The 12,846-nt window shown below is 44.2% G+C and overlaps 1 protein-coding gene across 1 annotated transcript; it reads right to left on the bottom strand.

Annotated features, from left to right (window-relative positions):
• Positions 1 to 3,328: 3,328 nt before the first annotated feature.
• Positions 3,329 to 11,160, bottom strand: RPL7 (ribosomal protein L7). The gene is made up of 7 exons (XM_050315024.1): positions 11,036 to 11,160; positions 9,772 to 9,874; positions 8,836 to 9,002; positions 8,043 to 8,180; positions 7,575 to 7,684; positions 6,247 to 6,457; positions 3,329 to 3,393 (listed from the first exon to the last, which is right to left on the bottom strand). Exons 1-6 carry the CDS (start codon positions 11,047 to 11,049, stop codon positions 6,249 to 6,251), a joined length of 741 nt encoding a protein of 246 aa, XP_050170981.1. The 5' UTR covers positions 11,050 to 11,160; the 3' UTR covers positions 3,329 to 3,393; positions 6,247 to 6,248.
• Between the last annotated feature and the right edge of the window lie 1,686 nt (positions 11,161 to 12,846).

Below are 12,846 nucleotides of genomic sequence, written 5' to 3'. Positions count from 1 at the left end.
AGAGAGCTGCAAGGTCTGCATTCCAAACAGGCAGAAGCAGCAAAGCTTGTAAAAGGTAGGTGAAATCCCAACATCTTTCTCCCGAGCCCTGTTTATGCTAAGGTTTAGGTGACTCACCATTTTGTGCACTAGGGTACTCCACCAGTTCCCTTGTGAAGCACATTAGACTCACCACCACCATTCTGCATGCCACTCAGGGTGGCCAGACACCTTAAAGCGCAACTCTAACTTGTATCCTTCAAGTACCTGAAGAGCCTGCATTCAGTAACTTCTGCTGAGTAAAAGAGGCTTCCTGGACTGCCCTCCACAAATCTCTTAGAAGTGTAGCATATGCCTTATAGGAAGAAAAAATCCCACGCCTCTATTTAAAAATGACCACTGACAAAGAATCTGGCACACTGCTGGTTAAGTGTTCCAGTATCTTAATTAGGTTCCATTAAAATTGTTTGCTTAAATCCCAAAATTTATCTGGCTTCAATTTCAAGACATTTCATCCTATTATAGCTCTGTTAGATCAAAGAATTCTGTATTATCAAACTACTTTTTTTCATGGAGGTAATTATAGGTAGATCCTAATTTCGTAACCATGTCTGCCTTTAAAGTAAGCTCTCTGAGTGTTATAACGCATGTGCTTGATTTTTGGCACAAGAACTGGATCCTGCATTTGGCACTAGTGTAAGCACTACTGGAACAAAAGTAGTATTGCCTCCCCCATACCATTTGATATTCCCTTTTTAATGCATCCAAGAATTGCATTTGGCCAAGTGGGAGCTTATGTTCAGCCGACTATCCATCACGTCTCCTAACTTTCTCTCAAAACACTGATCCTTGGGATGGGCTCCCATTCCGTTTCCAGATGTATGACTTTACACTTGGTGATAGTGAAACAGGCTGTATGAGCTGGACACCGGCAAAGAAAAGAATATCAATTAACTGTAAAGCATATAAACCTTAGCACGCCTGCAAAATTTGTGAGTTGCTAACATTTCAGTCTCCTGTTGCTTCTCCCATAGCTATTAGGTAAAGCTTCTGGCTTCAGTTCTGAGGAACTAACAGGAAGATGTTGGTCATTCTGAAAGAGGAGAAGAGTTCACAGAAATTTTATTTCAGAATGTGTCAGCAGCTGGCAGTTACGGACAGCGAGCAAGTAACAGCATGTTTCCAAGAACCTGAACTTTACCATAGAATGTTGACAAAGGATCTGAGTTATTGTTTAGGGTCTAAACTATTGTCTATTTGCTACATTTTTATTAACTCAGATTACCTCATAAATGCTCCAAAACTCATGCACTGAGTAAGTAAGTGGATAGTGCCCCATTTTCTAGTGCCCTTAGCCATCAGATTATGAGCTGTTTCTGTAAATGCCTACTACGGGAGATGCCTGAAGAGCAATACCAAAAATCCTGAAAGCTATGCAACTGTAAAAGGTGACCAACTAAATTGAATGGCTTACACACAGCTACACTCTAGTATTGGTTTCCACGCTAACATTTTGCAGCTGCTATCTGAGAGGATTTCAGAGGCAGGCAAGAAAAATGAGTTGCTTAAGTACCATGAAAACCAAATTAACTTTCTTCTCAACTAATGCTTCAGTCCATGCACTCCTTTAAATAAAATCTGGGACCTACAGGGCACTCTTATCAGCCAAACAAGGTCCTACAGCATTAGTTTAATGAGTTAATCTCGTATTCTCTACACCTATCATACGTCTGCTATCCATTTGAATGACTTCATTATATTCATGTTTTTCTCTTAATGTACTAGAACACAGGTATGAATCAAAGAACTGAAAAACTCTGTAGCAAAGTAATAGACAAACTACCAACTGAACACTTTTCTCAGGTACATCTCCCTGACATGCAAATTTCATTGCTCTTGTGTGCATTCTGAACAGAAGTAAGACTGGACGCTTACAAGATCAATCTTATTAGTTGTGCAAAGATGTTATTATATTTTTCACCATTTTTCCCTTCATCCAGCAACTTTATGAAAATGTGGTTTTTTTCCCCTATAAAACAGCTTATAACTTTATGAAGATGCAATACTTTTATGATTTTCAACTCAAACTCATTTAGCCTCTTTCAAGCATGTATCAGTAGTCTAATGACTTGCACTGAATAGCTGTGAGGAAATGCTAAATTCTTCTGATTTAGTGCAGTCAGCTTAAATGGACAAAGGTGTCAGTACTTCCACATTTAGACACAAGAAGTTGTGTTCCTGTACTCTGGAGCTCAACTCACAACAGGGGAATTATCAGTTCTGGTTTTAAGACTCCGCTGTTCGAGTATCTGGAAACAGTGACCGACATGACTGACACTCAGCCCTTTTGCCAATTCCTAACCACAATCACAAACAAAAGCACGCAACTATTTTTAGTTAACAGGCCACCATAATTTCCCAAGTTATTTTGAAACAAAACTAGCTTCTGACAAGCTTCAATAAATGAGGATTGCTGTTATAAAGTTTTATTTAAACTGAAGCGCAGAAATAAGCTCTTGCACAACCTGGCATAAAAAATAAAAACCAATGCCAGTGATTTTCAAATGGAGATTCTTCACTGGTGGTGTAAATACAGCTTGCCTGTACCTGAAAGAAGTGTTTCAGTCAGAGCAGACACAACTTGTTCATCTGTTGCACCAAATGCCTTGGCAGGCTAAGACTCCTCCAGTAAAGTGCTTGCAAGACGAGAAATCAGTTTGAATGCAGTTACGTGTTTTACTAGTCCCAGTGTTTCAACTCTGTTCTGTGCTACAGCTACACATTGTCAACAACTGCTCATATCCTCATGAATCCTACGGTCTTCACTTCTCTAAGATCTGCAGTAAAACACTGCAAACAAAATACGTAATTAAACTGAATAATTATCTAAAATAAATTGCTATTTTTGTAAAGTCTTTCATGCTTCCTTTGGTCAAAGATACCTGAAGATGTTCAGTGCTGGAAGGAATTACAATCTTGAAATCAGGATCTTAAGATGTTAAGAACTGATTCACACTTGCTGCTTCTTCACAGACGAAATTTTTCACACAGCATTTTTGGTGCACTGCAACTAAGCAGGAATCCCATCCCCTTCATAGCATACAGCCCAGGATGTAATTTACTGTACTTTTAATCACAACAAAAATAAATGTTACCACTCGAAACCTCACCTGTTACCTGCACAAATCCTTCCCAAATTTTCTTCCTTATAGTGAAGGTTAAACAGCATCTACATACTGCTCATTCAAACTATACATGGCTCTTTGAAGCAGGTTACTCCAAAGTGAACCTGGCAACCACTGCCACTTCAGAAGAGGGTCACAAAATGAGACCAATGGAGACAACAGAATGTTTTGTGCAAGATTGTTTTATTAACAGACCAGAATTCGAAATATTGCAGCTGGGCATCTGTATCTGCAAGGAAAAAAAGGAAAAGGTATCATTAGGCACATGTAGATTGGAAACCACTTTGGTCACAAGAGAAAGTAATACATTTTTACAGTTTATAATCTGTGCTGAAACACTCATTTCACGGGATTTAAGAATGTAGTAATCTTCCACACAATAACTAGCGTCTAGATTAACATCTCTCCACTGAAAACACAGATTTCAAGTGCCAGACCTAACAGGATAAACATTTCTACCTTGAACCATTGGTACCTGAACTTGATATTTAAAGATGTGCTGAGACATTGTGCATATTCCAGCTTTTGCTGCACTTTCATTTTAAGCACATTTCATGGACTATTTACACATAAAACCAAAAAGCTGACTTGAGACGAGTTCCTGTAAAGTTTGCTTGAAAAGTAATGAAATTCAGTATGTTGCCAATACTGAATTGTAAAAAATTTGCTATCAAGTACTCTGCTCTTTCCCCCCAATCTACATAAAGGAATCAGTTCTGGAAGTCTATTTTTTAATTCATTTGAGACTATCACTTAAGTAATAAGAAATAAAGACAAACAGCAAGAAACCATCTACACATAGGAAAGAGGAATACTCATCTTCAGATACATGACCATTCATAAAGACAGTACTTAAAGAGTACTGTCAGCACATCACCTGAGCCTACTACTCTAACTGCCCATCACCTCAGTAGAAACTATAACATTGTTCTTTTTTCTACCTGTAAGCTACTTGTGTTTTAAGCATGCACTCTATCTAAAGCAGCAGGAAAACAGCAGAAGCAGAGAGTGGAAGAGACAAGAGCAGTCAGTTATGTTAGATTTACAGAGTATGCATGCTTGATATTTGCAGTCACAGAAGCACATCTGCTTACAAGCATAAAGTAAGAAACTGCATGGTCCCTTCTCAAATTAAAAAATGGAGTAAAACCCTAATGTAAATCCCCACTTACATGGGATGCTGAGCTACAAGTCCAACAAAAAACACGAGCAAGCAACTGAATCCCCCAGTTTCTCTGCCAATGTACTAACCCTCATTACTAACCCTCACAGGCATTTACACTGCAATACTGAACTAGAAGCCTCCCTCCTGTAGGAAGGCTACTGAAAACAAGACTACCAGTATACATCTGATGTTTGGCAGGGAAGATGGAGAAAGGATCTACCCTGACAGAAAAGCTGCAGTGTTTCCATTAAAAAACAACAGTTTCCATCTTATGCTCAAAATCCAGACAGGAGCATAGGGTGAAACTAGTTTTCCCTAATCTTGGTTATGAAGCCTCATTGCACTAACTTCAGGGAAGTATCTACCAGTACTGAACATTTTGCCATTGGCAGCAAAATTTCTACAAGAATACTTGAATGGGTAACACAACATCACCCCAGACAGTATTACACCAAATGTTACAGCAATTCCGCTTCTCAAAGCTACCCCGCTTCTTCCCACAGCTGACCTAATGAGCTTCACAAGGGCACTGTCCCCAGTAAGCAACTATTTTCCTAAAGTGCCATGTAACCAGTGCTTAAAAACTCTGCTGGTTTCAGAGATGGAGGTAACAACAAAACATGCAAGAAGCCTGGAGGGGGTGAAAACTGAAGACAGCAGCCTACAAAAAAACCTTCAATAAAAGCTGTCAGTCAAACAGAAAGTATTTCCTAGGTCTTCTTTCACTCCTTGGACAGACATCAGACCTCAATGAGTTCAGCTTGCTGTGCCTTGTTGGCTGTAAGAATACTTTTTAAAGACTTGAGGAAAAAAACCACAGTAAAGCAAAACTTCCCTCCCTTCAGAAACTTTCATTTCTGAGAACTCATCCAAAGAGCAACTGCACCTATTTTACACTGAAAATTCACAACACTATGCACCTTTTTTATTAACTAACACTCTGGAAGTTAAGAATTTCTAAGTAAACTTCGTATCTGATATAAAAGGAAAACCCAAACCCTACAACAAACAAACAAACATCAACAAAAAACCCAAATAAACCCCAACAAGCCAACCAAAAACCTTTTTGGCTTTGGAGGAACTGATTTGGGGAAAATTGGGTCTTTGACTATTAACCTTTCCAAGCACACTAACACAAAAAAGTTTTCTTGAATTCCAGCATACCTGCACATTAAAAGGGCATTTATCCTTGACTTAAAATAGGGTATGGGCAACACCAAAGTTAGTGTGTAAAAAGCAAAGGCAAGAACTCTGAAAAAATTTTGGCTTTGAATGGCTGAGACTTTTCACTAAAGCAACAGCAACAGAGGGACAACAATAGATGAGACTGATAGTTTGAACTAGATTATACCTTTGAACTAGATTCTACCTTCAGGACTCAGCTGTCAGTGTAAACTACTTTAGGTGTTGATAAACCTTCCTATTTCTAAAGGACAGACAACTCAAATGGGCAAATCAGTCTTTCAAAATTACCATCTTGGTCATTATATGTGAAATCTTTAATTGAATCATTCTGAAGCTTGAACGAGCTGAAAATTTAGACCAGTCCTAAACAGGCTTTTACAGACAACCTGAAAAAACTTATAACCACAACACTTCAATCAGATTAAGAATTCAATAATGAGGGTTGAAAGTTTTAGCCAAGATCTCAAGGCTTCCCATCTTAAAACCAAATAAAGTTTTAAAGCAAGTTATTGGTAATGTTGTATTTCCTAGAATAATTTAACTTCTTCACAAATGTTCAAGCTTAAGTAAAACTTGAAAAATAAAACAAGAACACTGCATTGTCCAAGTAGTTTTATGCTGTAGGTACCACCCAAGCATGAGTGAGCATCTATTAATCCTAAATGTCTGACAATAATGGCAGCAGCCTACAGAGTAGAGCTGAACAGTGGGTTGCCCTTGGCAATATCTCACCATTAGTTCATTCTCCTTATGAGCCTGTTGATCTGGTCTTCTCTGTTGCCAGCATCTCCACCTTCCACAAAGTGGATCGTTTTCTTTTTCATTCCACCTCGAGGAGAGGACAACTTGAAGGGCCAAAGGAAGTTGTTCACAACTTTGAAATGCTTGCCAACAGTGTAAATCTCATGGATCACATCTTCCATGCAGATGATGCCAAGCTTTCCTAAAATTCAGAAACATTGTTTTCAGAAAGACTACAGAGCCACTAGTCAGTAACAGGCTAAAAATTATCATGTTGTTACTGTCATGCCTACTTATTTTGATAAACTTCAGGAAGCCAGAAAGCACTCACTCGGTCATGAAACTGAACAGCCGACTTTTCCATTTAAAATGGACTAGTTGCAGCCAACTCAACATTTAGTTGGCACATTTGGAAAGAGGCATGAGTTTTGACTGTTAAATATTGGCAACTAGCAATGAGGAACAATAAAAAAACAACACTTAGTGGATCTTAAAAAAGTACTTTCAAGAAAAGTTAGATTAAATACACTTACACCACAGCTACAAGTAGCCCACAGAAATTCACTGAACTATTTAGTTAGGCTGATGAATAATGCAACAGCATCTTTGCTTAATGCTTTTCCAGTCTTCAGCAACATATTACAAGTTAACTGCTCGTAAGATACACTTGTAAAAAGAAAAATGATTATAACACAATACTTGTATGTTCATCTGTTCATCTGTCGCACTAGAAAAGGAACAAACACGACATAGCCTAATTTGAAGTAAAATGCAAATCAAGAGCCAAAAAAGGGGAGAGATTAAAGCATTTGCTTTCATTCATCCTGGCACAGCTGCAGAACAAAGATCCTCCTGGAGCAGTCCATTTCCCAACAATTGATCACCACCCTTCATTTTTTCTAAATACACTGATTGCTTTTACTAGCTATTTCTTTCAGCAAGTTTTAAAAGTCTGTTTATCAGATCACAAAAGTCTATGACAAAATATCTAACATTAAGCTTGAAAGTTCAAAGCTACGTATGATGATTCTTTCCTGCTGCAACACTTTTTCATTACTGAAAGATCTACTGGCCTATTAAAGGTCAAAGAGTCTACACTTAAAATTACAAATTTAAAACGCTAAAATTTGCTTTTCACCAGTTTCAATATTTTATAGCAGAAGTTACTTCCGGCTTGCTTTGTCTTAAGCAGTTAAAAAAGCAGCAGAGATATTAACTAAACCCTAATATACTCCAGAGACACACAAGGAGCGATGTCCAGCTGAGCACTGATCACCCAAGGCACCAAGCTGGTGCCTGTTTTGCCCAGCAGTGTTTACCAAGGCGCTTCTGAATCAGGCGGTTGTCAGTGAGAGCGATGCGCTGCTTGTTGATCTTGCCGTAACCGCGCTTGTAGATCAACTCATGCACGGACTTCAGGTTGGGGTACCTGCAACAGACAAGTTAAAAAAAAAAAAAAAGTCTTTGCAAGCCACATTCCAGGTTAACATCCCTGATTTAGACTGCAATAACAAACAATTTAAGATCATTTCAGCATGCCCCAAATGTAAATACAAGAGCACCAGGGAAGCAACTTTTACTCACACCAAGTTCCCAAGAACACCAGTATGAAAATGCAATCATATCCATCAAGCATTACCTTTAAAGCACTGCCTTAATCATGTTTTCAATCCAAGGGAGGGAAAGTGCACTGAGAATAAAAAAATCCTGCAAGTCCCTCATAGTAAAACACAAAAAGGCGCTCAACATTGGCACGCTGATGAGGTAAAACTGGCCATGTCACTCACCCCCAGGCGATGTAGGGCTCCACAATTCGCAACATGTTGATAGAAGCTTTGTTGAGCTTTACAAACGTGCCATTAAAAATCTGACGCAGGCGAAGAAGCTGCAACACTTTGCGGACCTTGGGGCTGACACCATTGGTACTGGCGAAAGAGGGGAAAATCCTCGGTTACCAACATCCCAGAAACACCAGGGAACAGGTTAAAAAAGACCAACACACAATAGCATTGTTCCCACATTAAAAAGCATCACTATTTCACCAATGACACAAAGCAAGCTTAGTAATTAACTTACTATCTCTGTATATTTCAGTGTTAAGCTGAAATATCTCCTTCCATGAAATGAACTCGAAAGTATTATACTGAAACAATTTAGAACTATCCTGGTACTCTCCTGAACATAATTCTTCCAATCACATCTCCTGTTAGTTTTTTTTTTAACATCTTACCAAAGAATTAAACAAACACTTGAAGAAAAGCTCAGTAGAATGTCTGGGAGTATGGACATGCAATTTTATTGAGCTCAGGGTGAGACAGAACAACTGTCTGCACATATTTACAGCAGTGTCTTCTTAAAAATCAGCGATTCCTAAAGACAACAGACAGCCAGCAAAATGATTTAGCACCTAATTACATACACCTCTGGTGTATTTACAACATACTGCCACTCCACTACTTAAGCCACTGATGGAAGGCTTGATCTTTTTACATATTTAGGCCCTCAAAACACAGAGGTAACAGGAAAGTCAACTCCTGTGCTTTTGAACATAAAATTGCTTACACCTGTGCTCAGCCTTACCCTCTTATCCTGATCACAAATGCCAGTTTGGGCTCGGCTGGGACGTAGTAGTTTCCAGCTTTCCGGGCCATCCTGGCCATGCGGATCTCCTGCCGGTACATGTGCCTGTACTCCTTGTGGTAAGCCTGGGCTTTGGCATAGATGAGTTTTCTTTGGGCCTTACGGTACTGCAGGAAATTGGGAATTGCAGAGGGTTACGTAAAGCTTTTCAACACATAAAAATCACCTTCAAGTAACGTGCCACGTTTTAGAACTTCCCACAAATGACACAGATTAAGTATCACACAGCTCAGAACAACCCTCACTGATGCTCTACAGAGCCTGCCAGGCTGTTACATAGCAGTGCTGCTTTGCCTCGAACACTGTCATCATTCCTGACCCTTCATTCAGAAACTGTAGGGACAGGACAAGGAGTAATGGGTACAAACTGAAAGAGAGGAAATATAGGTTAGATATCAGGAAGAAATTCTTTACTGTGAGAGTGGTAAGACACTGGAACAGGTTGCCCAAGGAGTTTGTGGATGCCCCATCCCTGAAAGTGTTTGAGGCCAGGCTGGATGGAGCTCCAAGCAACCTGGCCTAGAGGGAGGTGTCCCTGCCCATGGCAGGGGGTTGGGAATAGATGATCTTTAAGGTCCCTTCCAACCTCTTAACATTCCATGATTCTATGATCATGCATCAAGCTCACCCTCACAAAGGCTGTAACCTCCTGCCTCGTACAAGACTAACTTCAGTGTGACAGACAACAGCACGCTTGGCCCTTGACTGCCTGGAATTGGTCTGTTATCAACCAAAAAATGCATATTTTAGTTCAAATCTTGAAGAAAGTATCAACATGCCAGTCCTAAATACCGTGTGTTGGATCACATCAGCAGTAGCAGCAGCTGACACTGGAACAGACAAACAATCTAAGCCAAAGGGTCAAAGAACATTCACCTTTTTTATAGCCAAAATCTTCTTCTGCCGCTTGGCCTTCATGGCCGCGTAAGCCTGCCGCTTCTTCAGCAGGCTCTCGGGCACAGAGGGCACCTTCTTTGCTCTGAGTGGAGACAGAAACAAAAAACACATCTTTTAGCTGAGATGAAGAGACCCAGAGAACACTGTTCCATGTGACAAACATCAGTGATGGCTCTCTTAACGCAAGGTGTGCACAAGCCTCGCTGCCTCCAAACGCTTCCTTGTTCCCACTGTGCCCAGGCCCAGAGCAGCGTCCCAGGACATTTCCCTGAGACTGAACCAGGTGATTTCCTGGGTTCAGAACCTGCACAGTTCCCCTTCAGGACAAGGAACCCTGACAGACCAACTGCTGAGCTGCACACAGCCCATGTGGATCGATGACTGCACAGACTGAGACCCCCCCAGTGCCAAATTTTTTTCCTTACCTTGCTGTAGCACAATTTGTACTAAAACAAAGACTGGCTCAAAAAGAATTTCTCTCTGATTAATAAACATTTCAACGGGTGCTTGAAAAGGACAAGCTAATTTGGCAGCCCTCTGAGTTTAATTCATGGCACTTTCAAGTTGTTTGGATATTCAGAGAATCACAGGACAGGTCAGGTTGGAAAGGACCACAGTGGGTCACTCGTCCAATCTCCCTGCTCAAGTAGGGTCATCCCAGAGCACGCTGCACAGGATTATGTCCAGATAGCTCTCCATGCCTCCAGTGGGGGACATTCCACAACATCTCTGGGCAACCTGTTGCAGTGATCAGTCACCCACACAGTAAAGAACTTGTTCTCCACACTGGGGTGGAACTTTCTGTGCATCAGTTTCTGCGCGCTGCCTCTTATCCAAGACATCTTAAAATCTCAGACGCAGCAACACTCGCCAGCGCAGAGTTCACAGAACCACCAACAGCCCGGGTGAGCTCCCGTCCCGGCGCGATCTCTCCCTGCTCCCGTCCCGGCGCGATCTCTCCCTGCTCCCGCCCCCCCACAGCCCTGACCGCGCTCCCGCCCGGCCCGGGGACCCCGCCGGCCCAGCCGCGCCACTGGCCCTGCCCCCCCCACGGCTGGCGGCCCCGGCGGCGGCGCGGCGGGGCAGTGTCCGTGCGGGCCGGGGAGCGGTGGATGGGGCGGATGGCGGTGGATGGGGCGGATGGCGGTGGATGGGGCGGATGGCGGTGGATGGGGCGGATGGCGGTGGATGGGGCGGATGGCGGTGGATGGGGGCGGATGGGGCGGGAGGGGCCGGCACTCACTCCTTGTCCGCCATCGCAGCGCCGGAAGAGAAGGGGTGCGCGCCTGCGCGGCGAGCTCTTAGCTCATTCGTCCGCGCGGGCGGGGGCCTGCGCGCCGCTAGGTCCCCGGGCCTTAGGCCATTGCGCCTGATCTCAGGGCGGGCTATGGGGTGGCCGACGAGTGCCTGAATTAAAAGTTCCGGGAGCCGTGTCCGCCCGGTAAGGCTGGAGCCGGGCATGTCCCGGGATTGGCCGTGACCTGGGATTGGTTGTGTCCTGGGACTGGCCGTATGCTGGGACTGGGTGTGTCCCCAGGCGGGGCGGCAGTCGCTCCGCCGCCAGAGCCGGCCTTCCCTGCAGGAGGCTGGGATCGGGCTCTGCCGCGGCGGGGCTCCCAAGGCGTTTCGCATCAAGCAGGGTTTCCGCTATTCCAGGCTATTCCACCCTGTGCTTAAAGGCTACGGGGCGGTACCTGCCGGCCGCGCTCGGTACCGAGGCGGGCATGGGGCTGAGAGCGGGGAAATGTCGCTGCCCCGGCCCCGGCAGGAGAGGGGAGCGGCGGGCCCTGCCCAGCCCCGGAGCTGCCCGCAGGAGAGCGCGGGGTCCCGGCGGCTGGAGCTCGGCTCTCGGCCGTGGCGCCCACTGCGCGGGCAGGATCGCTCGCCGGGATGCGCGGGGAGGAGGGAACTGCGGGCTCCGTTTGTGCCGGGATGTGCCTTCATTAGGCTGGGCGTCTTTGGGGCTCGCCGTAGGGAAAGTAACTGCACCGGTGGAGAAGAGAGGCGGCTCGGGAAACAGCGCTGCCCAGCACAGCTCTGCGGCTTGTAAGGCTGTGGCTCGTAGGTCTGATCCTATTCTGATCCTACCCGTGCTCCTAAAATTACCTGCGGAGGCGCCGGCACATCATTACACACGTACGGGAAGAAGGGAAATTAGTGGAACTCGGAGCAGCACAGAACTGTCCGGTATAAAAGAAGTGTAGGCAACAGGGCTGGGGATAAGGAATGCCAAGCTCTGCGTTTCCTGGGTTTTATTTGTTGCCTGTTGACCACACGCAGAGGTGCCGGGTGGCACTAACACCCGAGAACGTTATTGAGAATTCTCAGGATTCTAGTTACAGCTGTATCGATGCTGATTTTTTACAATAGTAGTATTTTGTGCTAATACAGACGTTTCTATCACTTGATCTCATTAGAGATACCATAAAAGGGGGTGATTAAAATCAGCAAATATGAACTAAAACACCTGCAATATCTACTAAGGAAAAGGTTGTCTGCACATTTTTCTGAAACTTTTGAACTCGAATTTCTGCTAAATCCGAGAGGCAGTAGTCACAAATACAAAACTCCAATAACTTTCCTGAAAACGGGTAGCTGCGCAGGGAACAAAAGGGCAGCGTAGGAAGAAAGGGACGCGGCTGCAGGCGGGCAGAGACAGTGGGATGAGTCTCGCCGGTCCACGTGTGGGAAATTGCAAGGGCACGCTCTGCTCCTCGTCCTCTGGAGCTGGCAGATGCCCTGGAGCGTGATGCTCGGGTGCCGAGGGGCCGCAGGGTGCCCATCTACAGAAAGAGGCCGCTGTTGTCGCACAGCAAAAAAAAAAAAAAAAAAGCGTTCCGTTTGCTGGCACCTGTGAGCTCCCATTTCAGTCCGTGGCTGGTGAGATACCAATGGCCCTACACCTGGCTGACAGACCGAGAAACCATCGGGGTTTTGTTCAGCAGGGGAACCCGAGGCCCGCGGGTCCCGGGCACCCTGCGGGGATCCCGGCGGCTCCCGGCCACTCGCCGCTGCCCCGAGCACGGACCTTCAGCCCCCGTTCGTGCTCCCCCG

The sequence above is a fragment of the Myiozetetes cayanensis genome, unplaced genomic scaffold (assembly GCF_022539395.1).
Source record: "Myiozetetes cayanensis isolate MyiCay16 unplaced genomic scaffold, myiCay2020 scf1, whole genome shotgun sequence".
Classification (NCBI taxonomy): domain Eukaryota; kingdom Metazoa; phylum Chordata; class Aves; order Passeriformes; family Tyrannidae; genus Myiozetetes; species Myiozetetes cayanensis.
The sequence above is the reverse complement of the archived record's forward strand: the minus strand, read 5'-3'. Positions and strand labels throughout refer to the sequence as shown.

What these genes read in the sequence shown, in the direction of transcription:
- RPL7 (XM_050315024.1), bottom strand. An exon ending in AGATTTTGGCTATAAAAAAG is followed by an intron (nt 9,003 to 9,771) that starts GTGAATGTTCTT and finishes AATTTCCTGCAG; the next exon opens with TACCGTAAGGCCCAAAGAAA. An exon ending in TTTGTGATCAGGATAAGAGG is followed by an intron (nt 8,181 to 8,835) that starts GTAAGGCTGAGC and finishes CTCTTTCGCCAG; the next exon opens with TACCAATGGTGTCAGCCCCA.